Source organism: Lissotriton vulgaris, chromosome 6, assembly GCF_964263255.1.
Source record: "Lissotriton vulgaris chromosome 6, aLisVul1.2, whole genome shotgun sequence".
NCBI lineage: Eukaryota > Metazoa > Chordata > Amphibia > Caudata > Salamandridae > Lissotriton > Lissotriton vulgaris.
This window is the reverse complement of record NC_141694.1, coordinates 431,119,893-431,143,958: the sequence shown is the minus strand read 5'-3', so window position 1 is coordinate 431,143,958 and position 24,066 is coordinate 431,119,893. Positions and strand designations below refer to the sequence as shown.

The window sequence follows — 24,066 nt, the reverse complement described above, 5'->3', positions numbered from 1 at the left end:
GTGGTGTGCCTGCTGATGAAGCCAGATCATTGGATTTTTGAATGCCTATAAGTCATCTATATTTGCTCACAGACTTATTAAACCAGCATTTGATATACCACCATGTATGACCACCCCGTTAGGTGATTGCATGTTTCAAGCCGGAAAACCGTTCAATCTCATAAACTCAGTGGGCCTCATTTATGAGGCTGTGCGTCACTTTTACGCCGCCGGTGCGACACTTTTTGTGACGCACCAGTGGTATAAAAAATGCGCCTTGCTGTGCCATATTTACAAAGTGACGCATCTAGGTAGATGCGTCACTTTGTAAACCCCAGCGCCACATGATACCTGTGCCGGGTATAATGTATGCAAGGGGGGCGTATTGACGCAAGGAAGGGTCGTAGAAGTGACGCAGTGAAATCTATGAGATTTCACTGCGTCACTTTTAGGACACTGCTGCGTCAAAATCTTGTGCCTGCCTCACAGCAGACGTAAGACTGACGCAGGCCCTTTCACATGGGGCTTGCCCCATGTGAAAGGGCGCATTGCTGGAGTTGCGTCACTTTTGTGACACACTCCAGCAATGCACCACTTTTGCGCTTACAGATACGTCAGAATTACTGACGTATCTGTAACTCCTTGCGACATGATGCGTCATACATTCAATATGACGCATCAGGAATGTCGCAAGGAGTGCGCACTGAGAAGTGACGCATTGCTGCTTTCACGCAGCGATGCGTCATTTCTCATAAATGAGGCCCAGTATTTTAGGAGGAAGAGAACATGTGCTCTCATGTGTTTTTGAAACTGAAGATAGGAGTAAGACACAGTTGTTCATAGAAAACGTTTTGTGAATCTGGACTTTTGTTTCTTCTCCTCGGTCTATATTTTGCTGCAGTACCTCATAGAATTATGTTTTTAAACTTTATGAATGGTCCGAGGCAGCTAATTTGAGGCCAGAGTATTTTAGACATCCTTGGAAGTCCATTAGTCAGCACTATAGTCACCTCATTTATCCAGCACATTTGGCCGTGTTATGCTGGTCATAATTGTAGCAGATACTGGTTAATAATAAAATTGTCTTCCTGCATTATCTTCAGTCTCACCTTAATATAAGACTTCTTTCTCCTGCAATCAATAATTATAGGTTAAAAACAGCATTATACAGGGAAAATACATTAATGGAAGTAGCTTGACATTTAGCTACTGTCTACTTTAAATGCCATTAATTTCAATATTGCGTCCAAATGTATTTTATTATTTAATCTGTCTAATGGTGCTTATGGCTTTTATTTTGTGTCTATTATATGTTAGAATTGTCCATATGTTTCCTCCTTCAATACAGACACATATTTGCAAAAACCATCACAAGTTCACAAGGAGACAAAACTCCTTGGAAACGTGTGAACACGTTTCTCAGCATGCAGGTAGTGTTTAGTTGAAAGAACACATATCCTGTTGGAGGGCCAAGCTGTTGCCCCATGTACAGGCTGGCTCCTACGAACACTACAGCACAGGACACGTCTGCAACTTTAAAATGTAATGGCCCCTATAGGTTGCATAAGATCAAGAATAAGGTCATGTTGACGTCAGTACAATCTCACGTATCCCTGGGCAGACTACATAGGGACCATCCAAAGAAATGCAAGGGGTTACCTTACCTAACTGAATGTAATTGGAATCTCCTGCCCATTTCCTGCTTCCGTCTTCCAACAGTTGCTAGTTGCCCAGATGAGCAGCATCTGTGGCCTGAAGGATGTGTCTGCAAAGAGCATGGAGACTGGAGACTAACAGTACAGTGGCAATGCTGGTGAGTATGAGTGTCTGAAGTAGACCTACAGACTGTGCCCTCCTTCCGTTGTGATCCCTCCCCAGATCACACAGCAGGGCAGATGCTGCTGAGTCATCGAAGATCTTTACTGCGCATCCTCCAGGAGACACCACCAGGGCCAGCTCTAGGGCGGTGCGATTGGTGCCACTGCACCTGGCGCCATGTTCATCATTTTAAAAGCACCTGAGGCCGCGTACATTGTTCCAGCAATTTTCAGACATCAATAAAAATGACAACTCTGGTAATTTCTTTCTGGAGAGGGACCGGAGCTTTGTCTAGCGAATGTTTTGACTCATCATAGCGCAGAGGGTTAATATGCCTGCTGCAAAGAACGTGTCCCATTCACATCACAAAGTGCATAAAATATAAATAGGTCAGTGGGTTACCGCTTTTGTCAGAGATCCTTTTGTTATTTGCAGTTTATAAGTTAAAATCCTAATATAGAGTGGTGACCTATTAACTGCCATAAAAGAGCCTCATGCAAACTGCAAGGAAAATATTAGAGCTACATATTTTTTGCCCAGTTTTTCGTTGGGCTAATATTGCAAAAGGGGTTCATTTGGGTAGAAATCAACTGTTATTATTAAAGAAAACCCCTAACAATAGTGATACATTTTAAATTCAGAATTTGTGGTTTTCCAGTCCAAGGACTCTTAAAGGATACTTCCTACGAATATCGATGAAATGTGACTCCTACTCCTTGTAGATCTTTGTCTTTTGTAACATTTCCTATACACTGATTTACACACCAAAGATGTATTTTCTCTGTGCAATGCGTGTATGATGTAAAGTGTTCTGACATCTTAAACTTGTATGAGTAGCGCTGTAAAACTAAATGCATCTTAGAGACAGTGATTATGGAGACTTGAGGTGTACTGTCAAATGGTGGTAGTGAGGGAATCTGTGGCAGAGGTGGTCATTGGGGGGGTGCCAACAAACATTGTCGCACAGGGCGCCAACAGTGCTAAAGCCGGCCCTGGACACCACTGCTAGTTCAGATAGGGATCAATGTTCAGGGCATGAGCATGTAGACGTTCTGCTATACTACCAGGAATTGCTTGGAGAATTGAGGTGTGACCAGAGTGTTTAGTGTGACTAGATACCAGAAAAAGACATCATGCGACAGGCTGGAAAAGCCTCTGAGCCACAACACTCGAGCTTCAGTATCTAATCCTGTTCGGTCAATGTCAACTATATAGGTGAATGGAGAGAATACCGATGATAGCAGTATCCAGAATTAGCATGCAAGATGTGATCTCAGCAAAGAAACTTCTCACATCCATTTAAACTAGCTTTGGTGTAAGGCTGGGATGGCAAGAGGAGCACAGCTAGCATGGTAAGCCACGTAATACACTCAGTTTTAGTCACTGCTGATGAGGAGATGGGCTGATAGTAAAACAACACTCGCGCATACCCTGTCTCCTATTCCATTTTATGTCTCCAGACTCTGTTTTGTCTTCTTTGATGTGGCATCCTCATAATACTGTCTTATTCATACAACATTAAGCAGTTTTATGCTCAGATCATTCAAAGCTGATTTGTATTATGTCTATAGCTTCCAAAAATGATCCAGAACAGGGTTTGCAAGGGCATGTGGGCTCTTTATGGTGCAGCACATTGCTTGTAGACTTATTGAGGGTGGATTGCCTATTTTCCTTAGTGTACATCGGGGATCTTATGTGATGATAATTGGGGATGTTGGAACTATATATTGGTGGTTTTCCATTAGAGCCCTATGGTCTTGCTCTGATCCTGGAATGTTTTCTGCACTGGTAGCATTAGTACCAGTTCACATTGAAGCAGCTCAGCTCATGTGCACACAAAATCATCTTATCAATCCAGTAGTAGAAAAGATGTTAGTGAGAAGGCGATTGTGTATAATGAGAGAAAAGCTTGCAAGGGCTCCAGGCATTAGAGTCCACAAGGTGGTTCCTCCACCTGCCACTTCCTGTCCACAGCCTGGAAGACGTTAGCCCACAATAGTTGGGAGAACTTATTGAAGACTTACCACGATATCTATTTTTACTTTTTAACATTCTCTGATACACTACCTTTGCCTCTCCTGGCTTTTCTGGTTCCTCTTCCTAGCGGATACAAGTGCATCATGTGTGACTAATTGATTTTATTGTCCTCATTTATAATTGCCCCAGTGGATTCCTTGGTGCTCACCCCTTCCAGCCCCCACAACTCTTGCAAAAGGCATAGCACTTTGCAGTCTGACCTAATTGAAAGTTGTACATATTTGATTTCTGACTCCTCACCCCCAACTCAAAATGTATACTTAATTTACCCATGCTGAACTTTAATTTGCATGTATACATGCAGAGGATGCAGGACTAAACATAATTAAGGGTGTCAAAATGCCCTTATTGTTCCTTTTATAAATTAGTCTCATGCCCAGATACAATCTGAAAAGTAAGAGATGAAATTAGTCACTATACAATCAAATAACTGATGTTAGCTTCTCCATGTGGAACCTTGCCCAAATGTGTTGCATATTGTTTAGAAGTGCTTAGTACATTTTCAATTTCTTAGTGTTATATTGCTTAATCATAGTATTATTTTATTGCAATGGCTACAATGTTTGGAATTCAATAATAGTTACTTTGATATTGATAAGCTATTCTGTTTTAGGTTTAAAGTTATAATAACGGATAAAAACCACTGAGAGGGAAAAAACCCTCATCAGTGTAAACATATCAACACTGATAATTACTTGCGCAGCCACAAACTAAAATGTCATCCAAAGGAAAGAAAGTGAGATAATGGGTAATTTTATTTCTTTCTCAAAGTGCCAAGAAAATGTAATTTTGTTTTTCGAAGTAGCAACAAGAAAGAGTGGTCTAAATGTATTCTGCCTGATTTAGTTTTTTTATGAATGTCACTCAAATATTGTTTCTCCAGTTTTGTGCGCTTTGATTAAAGTTGCAGGGTTTAGAAGAATGTTTTAGATCTGATCTAATTATTTCATACACTATTGAAAAAGTAGGAGCATTAGTATTAAATTCATATTTGATCTTTTGCTGCCTCATACAAATCTTGCCCAATATGTACAACCACATTTACCCACAGACACAGAATGGTTAAAACCCCTTGATACATTATCTCCTTTTCTAACAAGTCATTATTGATAGTGGGTCACATGCCAAATACCCCAGGCTTTAAACATTCAATGCAAGCAATAGTGACAGGTACTTGTGAAAAGAGTGCTGTCACCATGCAAATGGGATAGTAGTGAAAACATGACACAGGATTTTTCACATACCAGCACAATTGAAAGCTGCAGGGGGTCCCATTGTTATGTGTGATACCCTCAGCTAAATCTGGCTTCTTAGCCAACTACACTTTACCGCTTTTGTTTTTGAGCCCATGGTTACAATGTCAAGAGTAAAATTTCAAGTCACAGAATACAATGTGATGTATGTTAAAAGGACAGGACTGGCTTGAAATGAGACATTTACCACATGGACACTTTACAGCTATGAATGTTGACACAATGGCAGCATCACCTTAATGTTTTCAGGCAGAGAGAGCATAACAGCAAAGGCTATCAAATGTAAACCATCAAGTTTATGGAGCCTTAGAATATAGGACTGCAAACTAACAAGGCCTAGTTCAAAATGTTTACAATATTTCACAATTTACTATGCTGTTGGAAGAATTGAACACGCCTTCGATGTCATAATATTCAGTAAGGATTCAGTGAATGATCCCACCTTTTTTTCCAGGAATTATTTATTAAAAGATTTGAATACAGCATTCATTAAAAAAAATACATGTCCTAGTCTCGCAAATCTGACAGGGTCCTGATAGAGTGTGAGAGGTAATGAGATATGAGAGAGGGTAATGAGATGTCAGTGCGAGTGAAAGTGAAATACACAGACCTTCTATGCTTAAAATAGTATAACATAAGTCTGTTGGACATGCTTTCCATGGGAAGACACTACATACCGTACATCACTTCTGCTTTAAATTAAACATGTGCTTTATAACAATCACTGCAAAACAACAACATGTTTTGCATACACTGTACAAACACACGTTTTGTCTATTTTGGGGGTTAGGCAGTTGCATAAATTCTTATAAGCAATGAATTCCAAAGGCTTGGAAAATCCTGTGAAAACAGCACTGAAATCCACCAACACTCATCACTGAAAACAAGACAGTCTAGAAATTGTGTACTACAGTCCTCATGTCTGCATTAACACTGAATTACAGGGTTTTGAAATACAGAAAGAGAAGATTTCTACTTTCTACTTGTGTGATATCTTCCAATGCAGCAGCCCAGCAAGGAACTTGCTTGCTGTAGAGCACCAGGTACATATCTCAGTGTATTACACTATGAATGAGGAATGGGCTAAAATGTGCATCTGAAACCCCCATCTACCCAATTGATTTGAAAGCTCAGAATATGCAAAGGAGCCGAAGCACAGTCACATCTTCCTATCTGCACATGTAGAAAATTGTGTTGATTTTCTAACACATTATTTTACAATCTGCATTTGTGTATGTTCCCTTGTGCATATCCATGAAGACATGCATGAGACTTGCATGAAAATGTAATAAATGGATAGACATTTAAATAAACGTGCTGCAAATGATCTGTTTTTAGGTCGAAGTATCAATGTAAAATCAGCCGGTCTGATTGGAAGACATGGACCACAGTCAAAGCAGCCATTCATGGTTGCCTTCTTCAGAGCAAGTGAGGTGCTGCTGCGCTCTGTGAGGGCAGCCAACACCAAAAGGAAAAACCATAACCGCAACAAAACTTCTAATCAACAACAATCGTCAAAGACGCCAAGTATCGGAGGTAAGACACATGCATAGGTTCAGTCCAATTATATGCGTGGATATTTGAAGTCAAATATGGTTTGTCATCATTGAGAAGGGTGGTGTGCTCAATTTGTTAAAAATAAATATGTGGCCTAAAGTTCTGCTCAGAAGCCCGGTGCCTATGCTACTGAATGCCAGGGCTATCAAATACCAAGGCTTCGTAGTGGCGATCCAACCTCATGCCTTTTTCCTCCATCACCACACACTCCCTGCTCCTTTAACTCCCTATTGCTTCTTCTTCTTCATCCCTTGTTTTCCCTATGCTTCTTCCTCCTTTCTATCGTTCATGTTTTTCTCTATCTTGCTCTGGGTCAAAACCTGAATTTGAATAAGAAGTGCCGGTCCCCAAAGATTAGTGATGCAGTCTCCACCTGAAACCACCAATTCAAAATAAGCACTGTTTGTACTGCTGGAAGGTTGATAGTACGTTCACTAGGAAGTGGAAGTATCACATTATCTAAACCAGGAATGCTCAAATAATGGCCGGGGGTAATTTCTACTCTCCTGATCTTCACATGAACCCCTATGCTGAACGGCAACACTGAAATGCTGTTTACTTGACAGAGCAATAACATTGAAAAAACAGTTAAATGGCTAAACACTTTTTTATATGTTAACTAAAGTAAAAGAAACAGAGAAAATAAGGTGTCCTGTACCACTTATCTTTAGGAACAAGTTAATTTTAAAGACATTATGCAACAAATATGTAAAAAGATGATGAATTCTCTTCAGAATTCCAAAAAGTGTATTTCATTAACATGCAAACGTATTTCAACTTAGTACATTATGGTATATCACTCTATTTAGAGGCATTTATTAGAAATTATAGTTTTCAAGTAATGAACTTAGAAACATTCATCCCTCCTACTCTGATATGTTCAATGAAGAAAAAGGAGGACAAGTGAAATAAAACAATTGCGCAGGATCCCACAATTTGTTCAAGTGGGAAGTAGGGATTGACAATTCAACCACTAGAGGTGTATCTCTTTCCCATCTCATGTCTTACTTCAAAATTGAATACATCATCTTTCATTCTTGGCTCATGAGGTTAGAGTATGGGTGGCAGACAAAAGTCCCATGAAGGCTTTGTTTGTTTTTGGGGATTCAAGAGTACTTCGAACTGAGCTTGAGTCAGAGCCTTGCCTCTGGCTTAAGCTTGGCTCAAGCTTTCAGTTGCTTGCCCGCCTCTATCACATAATAGGAATAAGTGGCTAAAGGCACCTGAAGTATATGATTTGATTCACATAATAACTCCACAACTCACTGCCGATACCATTTATGTGGTTCGCTTCTTGAACACCACTCCAACACTCACTCTGCTGGTATTAATGCAGCACTTGGTCATGCCATGGACCATACATTTTGGCCCTTGGGAAAATGTTTTCAAGTACTGGCAAAATACACCACAGATCAGCTCTTCTGAGCTTGCCTTATTTATATGGAGTGAGTCCATGCAAATAAAAATGAAATTCTTTCACCGCCCATTTCAAAATGTAGTGTTATGTTTTGTAGAGGTCGCCAAGAAAATCCCAGGAAAATGTGAACTCAGAGTTAGTTCAAAAGGACGGAGTTCACAGCAATAATATCTCAAAAGCAAACGTTGTACTGATGATGATCTACAGAGACTTGTGCATGTGGATACATATTCTTAGCACACATTTTTTCCAGTTTTTTATGGTGCCGCCCTAGCCCAAGGGTCTTAGTGTACTTTACAACATAATTAGACAAGGTTACACATTTCGTTTGGTGGCGTGAGGTTACACAGGGAAGTTAAGTGAATTACTCAGAATAGCATGATGTTGAGCTGAGACCAAAAGCTGAGACTGAGGTTCAAATCTGGCTCCTCATGTTCCAAAGTCCATCAGGTCTTGCCACTAAGTCTTATCTTCTCCCACATGTATCTGCTAAATCAATGAATTGTGCTTAAGGGTATGCCAAGACATTTATTGCTGCATTAACATTGCTTGCTGAACCTCCTGTTTACTTATGGCAGTTCTGACCTACTACAAAGTTTCTGAAGGCTGAAAGCACAAAGCAGACAGGAGACACAGTTGCTTCCTGCTGTGCATATAACCCCCTATTCCGTGGCTTGAGAAGTGCATGAGAAGTGAAGGCCAGAAATGTATTCCAACCCCTAAATTAGTTGGGAATGTAATTTCATGCATTGACAGGCACCGCCTCTTTATATAACCTAAATATGGATGTGCTTCTGTGGGTGATGTCTGCGTGTCAGAGAGAACTCACTCAAATCTCATCATAATATCCAAGTCTCTTGAGAGACATTGCATAACTGTGGGAGCAAAATGTTACCCCCAAATTTAGACACTCAAAAGTTACCTCATCAGTCTTCCCACAGTTTACTGAATCAGAGACTGTGTTTAACCTCAATTTAATGAGGCAAATAGCCCTGTGTTAAGGACCTTCCTAAAGATTAATAAGAATAAAACAATTAATTGTTTAATGGGGTCCACTCGATTATTGAATTTTAGATCAATGAAAAGTTAACATTTGTACTATAAATATTCAAAAGTAGGGGGTATAGAGTCAATGCCATGGAAGGTCTCAAAGTAAAAGGTATATATTTATGTAAAAATCTGAAAATATTCCAAGTCACAATGGGCAGCAAAATCATTAGAAAATTGGGTAACATCACGTGCAGCACAGGAAAGCTCAGAAAAATCTCTAGCTCACTCCCAAAATCAAGGGATCTTTTATAAATAACCCCTGCATATTAAATCAACATTTCTACATTTCATCATTGTGATATGAACAAATATATAATTTCTTCAGCAAATCAGGACACATATAAAATAAGTCATATTGCCTTAGCAAGCAAGCAGTAACACCGTTATTAATATTTATTCTGCACCCTCTAAACTAATATGATCTAGAGATATTCAAACAAAATATCAAACATTGACAATAAGACTTTCTTCAAGTGAATACTTCCAGTGTAGAAATGAAAGATGTAGTTTCAAGTAATAATTTTAGAGATAGGATGTGGCATAGTGGCTAGAGTGGCCGGCTTTAACGCTGGGTAACCGGGTTCGAGTCTCAGCCAAATCACTCAAAATCTCCACGCATAAAAATGAAAGTGTCCGCCTGTAATGCAACTGGTGCTCTTGCAAAGTGCTCTGATACCTTTGCATCGAGTTTGAGTACAAAAAACAAAAACAAAAAAATACATCTGCACCATGGAAAGTCATTCATGTGAAGAAGGGAAAAACAATACAGCAATGACAATAAAACGAATATGACCCCAGTCTAACTGTGAGCTGCGGAGCCTGTGGGAACAAGATGTGCATGGGGGTGAGTAAGCACATGTGAGTGACAAAGATGGCATCTATGTCACACACAAATTTGACATAACTAAAACACATGATTAAGAACACTTCTCTACATCACAAGATACATATTAGATATTATTAAATATACGCAAAAAAATACAATTTTAAAATCCTTCCACCTATCAAAGCTGGAAGGTGAGCCAAAACTGCAAATGCAGTATCTACTTGTACTGTTTGGGCCTGCCTATGTCATGTGGTCCCTCTTTAGAATCGGGCTTTTGGGTTATAAATAGCCAGTTACATATTGTGAGGGTCATTTTCATGGCCAGATATGGTTATGCGTATAATCGCTTTGGTGGGTTTTTACAAATAGGTATAAATGTATTTTCCATTATTTGCGCTACATCTATTTAGACCTCAATTTATGAATGGCAATGCTGTAGTAAGTGTGAAACCGGCAACTCATGCTAATGAGAGGGCCTCAAATTAAGGTATATTGTTAATGCACTCAAACTGAAGCCGTTAGAGGAGCATTACAAAGATGAATTCCAAAGTGGCTGAGGTTCCTTTACCCCTTGGGCAGATTTGCTGCCTCTCTCCAGTCAAGTGTTTTAGCTTTGGATTTCTTGATTCACAAAATCCAACAGAAGGGCAAGGTGGAGGATGCTGCCATGAAGGGTTCTATGAATCCACATACCTTTACTGTAAATTCTCAGAATCTGTTTTCAGCGCAGGAAAAGCTGCGAGCAGAACAAACTGCTTTTCTGACCAGCCAAGGCTGTGCTCTCTGTAGTGAAGCCTCAGAACCTCGTTGTGTACGGTGAACAACCTTTACAACGAAACCTTTACAACGCACTACCATTACAACGCAACCATTACATCGCAAACCATTACAATGCATTGCATTGGGGGGGCGCTCTAGGATAGGGAATACGTTTAATTTACTATCCAACACCTTCCCTAGTGTCCACGGGTACTGGAGTTGGAATAGTAAATTAAAGTTTTCACTATCCAGCACCCCAAAGCGCTATGCGTTGTAAAGGTTTGCGATGTAAAAACCGCATAGTAAAGGCATGCGTGGTAAAAGTATGCGCTGTAACGTCATACATCCGTTGTGTACTCTGGAGGAGAACAAAAAAGATTGAGTCTCCAATTTCTCAAATTGCTGGGAAAATTCTTCTTCAGGGCCTCCGGGCAGGTTTCCAGGCACCAGTTGTCTCCCCAGCCAGGCCTTCTGCAAGATCCAGGCCTTCGTGATCAGGGGTCAGGTGGGACTTCTTGGAGTCAGGAATCCTTCTGTTTTATGTATTTTTGACAGGTAACTGGAGGCCACCCAGTTGACATTTGGAGAATAGTTGAAGTCCCTGGCTGCCATCAACAGTCAGAAGCCATTGAGTCTTTTTTCCTTTAGATATTAAGCATGTCCTCTTTCTTCCCGATGTTTGTTTCACAAGACCAGGAGTGGTTGGTTGTAAAGAGGCAGTCTTATCATTTGCCCAAGTCAGTGAATGGGGAATTGCTTACACCCAGTCATGGCTAATTTATCACATAATTCGAACCTCCTTTTTCAGTAATTCCTATTTCTGTATGCTACAAATCTTCCACGAATCCCTCAACCAACAGGTCCCAATATTCCTCCAACTGTTGGAACTTTAGTTCTTCTTCTTGTCACTTCCCTATTGTTATACAGTTTTTCCCCTTCCATGCTAGAACTGATTTTCACTCTAGGTGAAGTTTGAGAAAGAAAGTCTGGTATGGCTTTGGGAATCAGTGGTTGCAGATCCTGGTAGACTGTTTGGCAATTGCAAATCAAAAGAAGACCCCTGAAACCTGGACTTTGTTCTCTCTCTCCCCAAATGGCTAAGTATCCACTTGTCTGGATATGAAAAAGGGATTTTATTGATAACTAGACCTGTTCCTGGAAAATGAAGCTTTACTCACACAGTGAAAATAACTATTTGTAACTGAACAATATGAGGTTTTAGAACATTGGAATGTTGGGAGCTCCATTGCAGACAATGGAGTGCTCCCTGCTTCTACGGGCCGGTAAATGCCCGCAGAGCAACATTCCAATGTTCTACAAAGGCTTCTCGAAGCTAAAGGGGATTTATATCCCCTCGAGCTTCGAGAACCCTTTGTTTAATTTGTTAGAACATTCTGCCCTCTAGTGGCAGAATGTTCTAATAGCCTTATAGCCCTTCGTAGCAGGGCTATACCGGCTATTAAAGTCCAGCTGTCTCGTTAAAGTCCCTCGCCTTCGGCTCGGGCCTTTAACGATTCAGCGGGCCTTTAATAGCCGGTATAGCCCGCTATGGCGGGCTATAAGGCTATAATACTGTCCCCAATATCAAGCAAGTCACATGTTTATACATTACGCCCCGAGGCGTATGGGCGTACAAGGCATACTTTAGGAGTGAATGAACAAATATATTAAACACATGTTTTCTGCATGGCAAAGACACGTTGTCTTGCCACCTGACACTGCAGTACTACTTGTAATCTTAACTTCAGCCCATGTATGACCTTAAATTTATGGCGATTTGTGCAGCCTTTGTGTCAATATACAATGGCCTTAATTGAAAGTTAAATAACCCAATTGTGTGAAACCAATTTTACTGGTTCATTTTGCAGACAAAGCATAGTGCTGAATGGCAGTGCCACAGTCCATGGATTCACAGGACCAGTAAAAATAGAACCCATAAAAAGGTGACAAGATTATGGTGATGAAGCAGAAATGACAGAGTCCTAATAAGCCCTTCATAAAGGGATGACATCAAATGAGTCAATAAATGAGTGAAGCCCTTTTTAAGCCAATACATCCTTAAAGGCAACCTTGATTCTGCTGTTGGTGACTAGTCACTGGCGAGAAGACATCTGTATCCTGTATGGGTCATCTTGTCTCTGGGAGTCACATGAGCTTGGTTGCTTTAATAGTGTATAGCACATGAAAAAAATACTAAACAAACAGTAACAAAAAATAACACAACACCCCTAAACAAACTAAATTAATAAACAAAATAAAATGTTGTTTCTTGATAAATGCATGTAAGAAGATTCAAATCGCATGGATAGTGTCTTGTGGCTACTCTCATAGTGAAAATGAATTGCAGGCTTTCACGATTCTTTTACAGAAAGGCTGGTGCACGTGCATAAAAAGTCATAATACAGAGAGCCCATTTCCTTTACATCACTTTAGTAAACAGTTGTCACTGAAATAAGTATATGACAGCATTTATTTTTTTCTGAAACGCTTAATTATTAACTTTTGTACTGATAAAATATTTTATTCTAATTTGTAAAAATTCCAAAGCTGTTCATTGCGTAAGTAATGTTGAGACATCACATAAAGGGTCAGTGCTAGACAGATCTAAAAAGAAATGGAAGCTGTGTTTGTATTCAGCACTCTCAGTCAATGTTACAATTACAATGCCTGATCCACATATTAAAATATAGATGTTTCATGCACCCTTAGACATTATTTATATTAGCTTTTATCAGAAATTAGAGTAAATAACATGCTAGTGTTGTCAGCTGTTCTTCACTATGGACTTGAATAAAAGGTCTGCTGTCATTTAAAAGAAGTTCGGTTGCACAGAATAATCTTAATTAGCTTGGACATTGCAAATTCAAAATGATTATGTTAGTGATGTTGATGTAAATTGGTATGAGCAGCTAAGAAAAATTGAGGTAAAACAAATAAATAAAGGAACATGTCTAGATTATTTATAACGTTTTTGAAAGATTATGAAATAATGAAGTAGAAGAACGGGACACTCTCTAATAGCTTAAAGCCAGAAAACATAGCATCTCTGTTTTAATTAAATATAAATGAAGCGATAGAGTTGCCATCTGAGAATTAATGAAGAAAGTAAAACAACCAGCTATAATATCAAGAAGAGAGTAGAAAACAAACAAGAGGAACATTTTCAAATCATTTGAATAAAGTATGTGATTGGTAATAGGAAGCACTTAAGTAATGTTTATTGGAAAGGAAAGTGGACCTAGATGCAACATTGTGAAAGACTATGAGTAGGCGAACACCAACCCTTTCCAGGAGAATAAGTAGGCGGAATGTGATAGATAAAATAGATACTAGAATAGATCTAACCAAGATATCACTACAGAAGAGTAAATGCTCCAAATCAGAGGGTGAACATATCTCACGTAAAGCACTCTATTTTGTCTTCAGGACAACATAAACCTGTATTGAAGGAGGGAAGTTAATACTGTCATATGATATAGATACACATGTATATTTAATCATCATACTGATGGCATTTACCATTAATTGGGTGACTTATATCCTTGAGCGAACTCATACACTTTCCTTTTTTCGTAATCATGACAGAATTAATTGCTACAGCTGCTCAATAGTAAAATGACTGTCTGGGGACATATTGGAATTCAGAACTATCTGCAGGGCCCTGTTCTATTAGACAGAGATATCAAAAAAAGATGCATCTATCACTGCCAGGTCTGCAGTGTGCTGGGGAAGCAGCATATGATACATTGTGAAATGCTATTTAACATTTTAACATAATGATGTTATAGATTTGTTTGTGCTAATACAAACCAGAGTTCACAGTGTTCCTATTCCTTTCGCAGAAGGCCATCAAAGTCCTCTCTCTGGTCTGATATCATATTTAACGAACCCTTGCCTTAAAGACAGCTCTGATGGTGGCCTAAAATCTCCTTTTCAGCAATATGTTCAAAGTTGGAATTTTGGAAAGTGGTTGATAATTGACTGGGAGCTCAACTATTATCTTGAATTCAGTGGTCATGGATTTATGAAACCCAATAAATATTTACATATTTTTGTCACGCTTTTCACAGAAACATTCTTTCAATTTTGTAGAATAACTGCAAATGCTCCCACCTTAAAAGTTTTAGTGTGATTCTAAAAGAATACCTCAGAGAAGTGTGGCTCAATGGTTAGAGCGGCAGACCCTGATGCAGTAGTCTGGCCGGGACCAGGGTTCAATTCCTGCCTCTGCGGGTCGCGGGCTCAATTTCCTCGGACCTGATAATTCTCGCCTCAGTGCCTATTCTGATCATGAGCCCCACTCTGCACCTCTGGGCAATAGGTTGCTTAATCTCTACAATGGTCCCAACAATGCTGAGTATGCCTGACTTCACCTTGGGGGTGCCCAGGAGAGGGCTCCTTACAGGGAAAGGCCATGAAGGGTTCCTCAGTGGTATTCGTACAAGCGCCAAGATGCCTCTGGGTAGTCGTGCGCTATATAAGTGCGTAATTATCATTCTCTCACTCACCCACTCACATTGTACTAGTAGCAATGTGTAGAATTTCCACATAAGCTCTAGAGCACTCCTTCCTGGAGCATTATCCTTTGGATGTGATTACCAATGCTGATGCCAGGTTCAGCAAAACAGTCCAGAAATTGGTGCTTGTTATACTATATCTATAGGCACTGGAAATTTCAACCAATTCGTAATTTCAATTCCTAATATTCTTCAGTCTCCTTTAGAATAAAACAGCGACTGTGATAATATGAGTGGAGGCCATATGACGATTTGCAGACGAGTTTGCTTACTACATTAAACATATATTTTAAGGCAAACATTTGAGAATTGAGACAGCAGAACAAGAGAGCGGCCACCTATAAGAGGGATTTCTTTCATCAATGTAATGCTCTCGCCTTTATGGCCGAGATACCCGCCACCCCCTCTCAACACAATCCCCAAAAAGAGGGAAACCGGAAACAGTTCTTGAAGTTTTTGGAAGTGGGATGGAGTGACCATCCCGGCCGTATTTATTAAAACAAAATTAAAACATTAAACGTTTCATGTTATGTACAATTTCATTACCATATTGCGATGTTTGGCTAACCTTAACAGATTCTCTAATACAGAGGTTCTCCTAGCCGAACTAGCAACCTACAAAACATTTCTTGACATATTGAAATTGTACAACCTAACGTTTAAGGGCCAACGGCAAGGTCATAACCGGTGTCAAGATCCCTAACCAGACTTACCCCTCCCACTTGGGATGGGCGACAGCACGGAGGCGTACCTCAAGTGCAACTACTACCAATTTCCCTTGACTTGACGGGGGCACCTAAAACTCGACGCCAGTTAAAGGTCGTTCGAATACTCGTGTGAGGTATCTAGAAGGTATCGTGGACCTTATCCCAACCCCACACAACTTACCGCATCTGCCGTCGCAGATGTCACTGGCCCCGGGAAATTCCCCAGGAGGGGGCTGTAACCCCTCCTACAAAGGAAGGGGCCTTGACCGCCTTTCCTTTACTTCCGGCGACCCATCCTTAGAAGGGACCGCCTCCCCATTGAGGGGCCAATGGCCACCTCTCCCGAGCGCTCCCATCCGTGTTGGGTGACGCCCACTCATAGGGATCTACTAATTAGTGCTCACCGATCATGACCTTACCGCCTACCAAAATAAATACGACAGTGCAAATTAACCTAAGAATACATTGGCCACTATGACCGAAAGAGCATGCATCAAAATTCAACCCTAAACTGAATATCTTTAATGGCAAACATACTCAAAACGACCATTCTTTATTAACTCAAAATCAACATGGCACTACAACCTGTAAACGAAAACAGAAATAAACTTAATCAACTTTATTATACACAACTGGCTGTCTTCAGGGGCTGGTGGGTGGGTCAAAATTGGCTCTTCGTTCTGTCCCGAGCTCACGTGCAGCGAGGAGGTGCAGCTTCAGAGCACAAGAACAAGAGGATGTCTTCTGGTCTTGCGTCCCTTTTTATCCGTCTTCAGGGCGGGCGTATACCCGCCCCTGCCTGCCCCTGAGGGCGTGGCTGGCTGCGTCGGTGTCTAGGCCAGCCCACTCTAGGGCGGGAACGAGCGCGCCCCGGCTACGCCGCTTCGAGCATACCAGCTGAGACGCGCCTCCCGCCCAAAAATGGCTTCCCGGGGGGATCGAGGCACTCGGCCATACGTTCGGGGGGACCGAGTCGCTCGCCCCTTTCCATATGGCCGAGATACCCGCCACCCCCTCTCAACACAATCCCCAAAAAGAGGGAAACCGGAAACAGTTCTTGAAGTTTTTGGAAGTGGGATGGAGTGACCATCCCGGCCGTATTTATTAAAACAAAATTAAAACATTAAACGTTTCATGTTATGTACAATTTCATTACCATATTGCGATGTTTGGCTAACCTTAACAGATTCTCTAATACAGAGGTTCTCCTAGCCGAACTAGCAACCTACAAAACATTTCTTGACATATTGAAATTGTACAACCTAACGTTTAAGGGCCAACGGCAAGGTCATAACCGGTGTCAAGATCCCTAACCAGACTTACCCCTCCCACTTGGGATGGGCGACAGCACGGAGGCGTACCTCAAGTGCAACTACTACCAATTTCCCTTGACTTGACGGGGGCACCTAAAACTCGACGCCAGTTAAAGGTCGTTCGAATACTCGTGTGAGGTATCTAGAAGGTATCGTGGACCTTATCCCAACCCCACACAACTTACCGCATCTGCCGTCGCAGATGTCACTGGCCCCGGGAAATTCCCCAGGAGGGGGCTGTAACCCCTCCTACAAAGGAAGGGGCCTTGACCGCCTTTCCTTTACTTCCGGCGACCCATCCTTAGAAGGGACCGCCTCCCCATTGAGGGGCCAATGGCCACCTCTCCCGAGCGCTCCCATCCGTGTTGGGTGACGCCCACTCATAGGGATCTACTAATTAGTGCTCACCGATCATGACCTTACCGCCACAGGCCCGGATAGTTGACCGGCTATCCGGGCCCCCCACAAAACTCCTAGCTAAAGGTCATGTTCCAACGTTTTTAACCATGCTAAGAAGTCTCCTATGAGTAACTCATTTCCCACCCGAGACAAATGCACACCATCCCCCAGATACATACTGTCATCATTAATACAACCGTGCGAGATAGAATGCAATGTCCTGGAACGGAACAACCTACTCATTTTGTTATTAAGTTTCCTAACAGAATGGTTCAAAGCAGGGATCGAAATAGCCCCCCGCCACACTTTTCGTGGGATCATATGAGACCACGCAATTATGCACCCCGGAACTTTCCTCGCCAACCAACTTACAGTGGAAAGCATTGCCTCCAGGAGAAGTCGTCTACCGGTGGTGACCAAATCATTGCCCCCTAAATGTACTATGACTATAGACGGCGGTGACCTCATCCGCCCTAACAAACCCTCAAAGAATGCCTGAAACTGGTCAATACAGAGACCGCCCCTTCCGTAGAAGGACATCCTGTACCCGTATTCCCCAGCTACGTGAATCATGTCACCTGCTTCGAATACGTCTGCGGCACGCCTCACGTATGAGTGGCCCACGACCCACACCTCCTTTCTCACAGCCGGTGATGTCTGACCGCTGGCCCGGTGTTGGGTCGACTGCATAGTCCGCCCCGCCTCGAAGGCTTGCGTAACTGAAAACCAAACAAAAGACAAGAAGCGTGAGTACATTATTACAGCTTCACAACATGTGCAACCGCACATACCTCTTATAACAATTGGAGGACCAACGCCCCACTCGTTTTACTTGTTCCACATTAAGACCCCTGGCTGTAGCTTCAGTGGCAGCCCCTATCCGAAAGGAATGGGTCCCAAACTCACCCGGGTCCAAGCCCGCTGCAGTAATTGACATCGCGAGCACCCGCTGAAACTGAAACTTCGTCAGCGGGGTGGCGTCCGCGTGTCTCAACAATGTCCCTCCCCATGATGCCACCCTTCGTGCTAGGTAATCTTCTAAACACTTCACCGGACACATGGGGGACCCTGGAATCCTGCGAATGACTATGCAGTCTCCCACCCCACCTTGATCGGTTTTTGACTTAACAAAGGATACAGTCATCGTCTCACCCCTGATCTGAACGTGTTCCCGGCACAAACCCCCCACCACATCCTGTTTGTTCCTTGCCACCAGCTCACTTATCCTCATCGCCCCGTGAAATGCAAGCGTAAAAGCAGCTCGGAACAAGCAGGCCTCGAACTGAGACGAGCATGTGGCGGGGAGTGTGGCCAGCAACTGGGCCAACCTATCCAGACCTATCGGGCGCCTCTCATCTACTCTGCGACCCTCAAGGCGTTGCCACCCACGTAGCGCTTTCTGTACCACGAAAGACGCTGTCGGGTCCTGGATATTATGAGCCCTGGCAACAAAGGAAATGGCAGCACGATGCCTCTGGGCTGTAGCCACCGACTTCCCAGCCCTACGCAAGGACATCAGAAAATGTACTACCCAATCCTCGTGCCCCCAAAGCCCCCCTCTCTCAGTCCCCAAAAAGGCTAAATAGGCCCGAAACGCCCCTTCGTATGCCTTCCTCGTCCTTGGTGCTAGACTCTCTCCCACGAGGTAACGAAGTTCGGGGCACCGAGAGACCAGAGAGCTTCGGGAAAGGGTGCTGGCTCTGGGTCCGCTGAGGGAAGGAAACCCAAGAAAGCCTGTATTTGAAAACGAGACAGTGCATCAGCAGCCTGATTCATCACCCCCGGGACATGTTTTGCTCTGAATACCACGTTCAGTTGCATACACAGTAAGACAATTTCTTTAAGCAGCCTTAAAATCATTTTACAACGTGCTGCCTGACTATTGATGCATTCTACAACGGTCATATTATCAGACCAAAATATGACAGAGTGATTTTTGAATCCATCGGGCCAGGTTCTGAGGGCCACCAAGATGGGAAACAGTTCAAGGAAAGCAATATTACTCGTCAGCCCCCCTTCATGCCACCATGTTGGCCACCTTTGTGCCGACCATTTTGTGCCGAAGATGGCGCCGAAACCCATGCTTCCCGCTGAATCCGTCCATAGACCAAGCTCTTCAGAGGACAAGGCCGGTTTGTTCCAGACGACTCGACCATTGAAATCCGCCAAAAATGCTAACCAAATACGCATGTCCTGGCGGACCTCGGCCGATAATCTCGTGCGATGGTGACCCTCTTTTAGGCCGACCATCGCCTGGGCAATTGAACGGGAGAAGGGGCGGGCCATCGGGATTACCCTCAGGGCAAAATTCAACTTCCCCACCAATTGCTGCAATTGATGCAGCGTAACTTTAGATGCAATAATACACATTTGCAGGGCTGCCCTGAATTTCAACACTTTGGCAGCTGGTAAACGAAAACAACCCTCACTAGAGTCCAACTCGATCCCGAGAAACTCGAGGCAAGTCGTGGGACCCACAGTTTTACCTGGTGCCAATGGCACGCCAAATTGATTCATTAAAACACAAAATTCAGTCAAGGCCCGGGCACATTCATCATCCCCAGCGGCCCCAAGGAACAGAAAGTCATCGAGGTAATGCATCACATTTCGAAAACCCGTTTTCTTCGTGTAAACCCATTGTAGAAAACTACTGAATTTCTCGAAATATGCACAAGATATAGAGCACCCCATCGGCATACACCTATCCATGTAATACGAACCTTGAAACATGAATCCCAAAAGCCGTTGGTCTTCCGGGTATACCGGGAGCAAACGGAACGCTGACTCGATATCTGATTTCGCCATCAGCGTCCCGGGCCCCAGGCGATTCAAAATGGCTACGGCCTCATCGAATGATGCGTACCGCACCGAACATATCTCTGGATCAATTGCGTCGTTCACAGAAAGGCCATGAGGCGCTGATAAATTGTGAATCAATCGAAACTCACCTGGGTCCTTCTTGGGGACCACCCCTAAAGGCGAACAAACAAAATTCTGTACCGGGGGAACACTAAACGGGCCGGCAACCCGACCTCGGGTAACCTCTTTCCGGATCTTATCCTGTACTACAGTCGTATGCTGCAAGACGGAAAGTTGGTTTTTGCACGACCCGACACCCTGAAAGTTCCCCACCGGGATGCGGAAACCATATGAAAAACCGTTTCGTAGCACCCCAGCTGAAGTACGATCTGGGTATTCGCTGAGCCAGGGAATCATCGCCAGGGTATCAATCGGGGTTGGTAAAGGCGCCCCTCGGACTATATTAGACCTGTTTGGCGCCCCCTCTACCCCCATTTTCACCCGATTTGGCTCTGCACGAGGACTCAGGATGGGGTGCCCCACAACCACTACATTCGTGTTTGAATTTACAAGATCCCGGGGGCCTAGTACATTTACTTCTGTTGAAATTGAAACAGAAACCCCTCTTCCCTGTATTGCCGGCGGGTCTTGGGTAATCGTCTGTACCCGTACCCGACCGAAAGGGCGTCCCCCCATTTTGGCGGGAGGATTCACCAACAGTACTCCCCACCAACGGCACTTTCAACATCCCCGACTCTTTCATCTTATTCCATGTCAAAGAATCGTAACAGTCCCAGGTTAAACTTTTGTTATGCTCCATCGCTTTCCTGAAAAGGTTGTCATAACAGAACCATTGGTTACCTTGGTGCGATGTCGAGTACCCCATAATTCGTGACTGATATACTGGAAATTCAGGGAGCAATTCAGGCCTACGTTCCCCCAAAATTGACGTAAAAATTCCCCAAGCATTACCCCAGTTGCCAATATTCTCATTCACTTTAAAGGCGGCCATTTTTGCGCGCCAAACACTTGGATGCATCAGATCCTTTTGGCCCTTAACAGTTTCAACCTCATAATGATCAACGAGCAAGGAGAAAATGTTTACGTATTCCCCCGCCCAAATCTTTTCCTTTATTGCCAAAGGAACATGTTGCCCCAACTTTTCTCTACGAGAGGGTGTTGACTCATCCCTTGCGATCGGCAATGGCCGCTTACCTGCACCGGACGCTGCCTCCGCCACTCGTGGCTTGTCTATCACCGCATCCGACGCGGGCACCTTGGCTGTATCACGTTTCTCGCGCAACTGATTAATGAGTGCTTGCGCTTCGGCAGCCGTGGCGCCCTCGCTACTGTCCCCCAACCACGCCGCTAACTGTGCCGCCAACTCGGGAGGCATGTCTTCAGTGGATGTCGGGGTAACTACTACGGGAATCGGATTCCCCTCCTTCGGTACCGGGGCCGGTACCGGGGCTGGCGCCTCGAGCGGGGAACAGGGAACCGGGACGTCTCCCCCGACCGGCCCCCTTCTCGGCCTCTTTGGCTTCCCTCCGGCCGGTGGACGCCCCGATCCCTCCTCGCCGTCTCGCTCCGCCAACCGCTTCTTAATTTCGGACATGTCCTTCATGAGGGCCCGAACCAACTGGTCAGTCGACATTCTCTTCGCGCCTTTCTTGGGCATCTTTTCAGACGAAGTATCTAGAAGACAAAAAGAGAGATTAAAACGCTCAAAATTGGCTCTTCGTTCTGTCCCGAGCTCACGTGCAGCGAGGAGGTGCAGCTTCAGAGCACAAGAACAAGAGGATGTCTTCTGGTCTTGCGTCCCTTTTTATCCGTCTTCAGGGCGGGCGTATACCCGCCCCTGCCTGCCCCTGAGGGCGTGGCTGGCTGCGTCGGTGTCTAGGCCAGCCCACTCTAGGGCGGGAACGAGCGCGCCCCGGCTACGCCGCTTCGGGCATACCAGCTGAGACGCGCCTCCCGCCCAAAAATGGCTTCCCGGGGGGATCGAGGCACTCGGCCATACGTTCGGGGGGACCGAGTCGGTCGCCCCTTTCCATTCTCTGTTGCACGGGTTGACAAATTGGCATGTTCTTCGTGTGTATGTTGGGTGGCTGTATTAAGGAGAGGGCATGCAGCTAAATCAGTAATTTTTATCAGGTATCAAGGTAAAAAAAAAATTCTGTCAGAAGTTCAGTCAGTACATCACCGTCTCCACTCAATAGCAGAAAATTGATGGCTCATACATACAAAACAAAGATGAGATAAGGCGCGGGAAAGTGAGCATTCAGCAGCTGTTGATTTATTCATACCTGTCCAGTCCCTGCCCTTACTCTTACTAATCCCAGCATCCTACAACCTGTCCCTGGTCTGTGTATCTGGGTTGTAGTGCTAAAGCTTTACCAGTGATCGTGATCCAGAGAGCTGCAGACTCCATCCGTCTATCTCCTTAGCCATAGGGAGGCATGGCACATTGTCCAATACCACATGATGTGACACCAATGGACATGACAGTATGTCTGCAACCTTGTAATGACTAGAGAACATGCAGCAATCTGGCTGTGCTACGGTACCCAGTGGAAACACTTCAAAGTCGTATGTTGCTACCTGCATTTTGTGGGTAAGTTTGGGGCTTAAGAAGTTTTTTTCCTGTGTGCAGATATGTATGCATGAGTATATGTATGAGTGTGTGTGTGCATACACATGTATGTGCTTGAATGCTGGAATGAATAAGTATGTCTGTTTAGTATTGTGAGTGTGGATATTGGGCATCCTTTAGATGATGGTGGCAATAATATACTGTGGCCAACCATACTATTATCGAGGCCATCGCATATTGTTCCCCTCTTGGTGTTCCCCATTAGCAAAACTGCATCCATAGCCAAATCTGACCTTGGTGCATTATGTTCACCTAACATTGATGACATTAGATGAGTCTGCCAGCCTTTGGTGTATTAGTAGTCACCACTGGCATAATGATGTCTGTGTCGTGTTTACCCCAAGTGTATTTGTCAGCCTGGTAGATTGTGTCCCCTTGTCTTCCCTGAAAGTAAGGAGGTCAGGCCTCTCATAGCAATCCTGTCTATCAATGTGGCTTCAAACTTGAGTCTATATTTGTATGGCTTGGTTGTATCCAGTAAGAGCTTCTTCAGTGAAGGGCTCACAATCTCTGTTTTGCATTTTGGAAGGAATAAATCCTATTTTACAAGAAGTATGTTATTATCATTATGAGACCCAGCGATATCAATGGAGATAAGGTTCTCAGAATTGAACCAGGGTAGTAGTCTATGGCGACCCTGACTTCACACAGGCCATTGAAGAAGCTACCACCTCTCCAGTAAGATGGAAAATGATTGCAGAATCGTTTTAAAAATTAAGCTCAAGGAATTGCTATCTTTTAGGCTTCTGTTAAGTGGCAAAGGTGTTTTGCTGCTTTAATATTGTGCCTGTTTTTGTCCAGTTTAATGATTGAAAAATCAATGTCCCACACACAGATCCTTAGATGTACTGGCAGAGCTAATGAACTGGTATGTGTAATTCTTTAATCACAGAAAAAAGTTATTTACATTTATTCAGACTGGCTACGAACTTTAAATTATACTTATCAAGGTTTAGTAGATTCCGTTTTTTGACTGACTTTT

At 43.3% G+C, this 24,066-nt stretch overlaps 1 protein-coding gene across 1 annotated transcript in view; it reads left to right on the top strand.

Annotated features, from left to right (window-relative positions):
- Positions 1-24,066, top strand: part of BMP5 (bone morphogenetic protein 5) — a 469,301-nt gene that overhangs the window by 392,789 nt on the left and 52,446 nt on the right. The window contains exon 4 of the mRNA XM_086926447.1: positions 6,426-6,623. Coding sequence (XP_086782573.1) covers positions 6,426-6,623 — 198 coding nt within the window. The remainder of the gene's footprint in view (positions 1-6,425; positions 6,624-24,066) is intronic.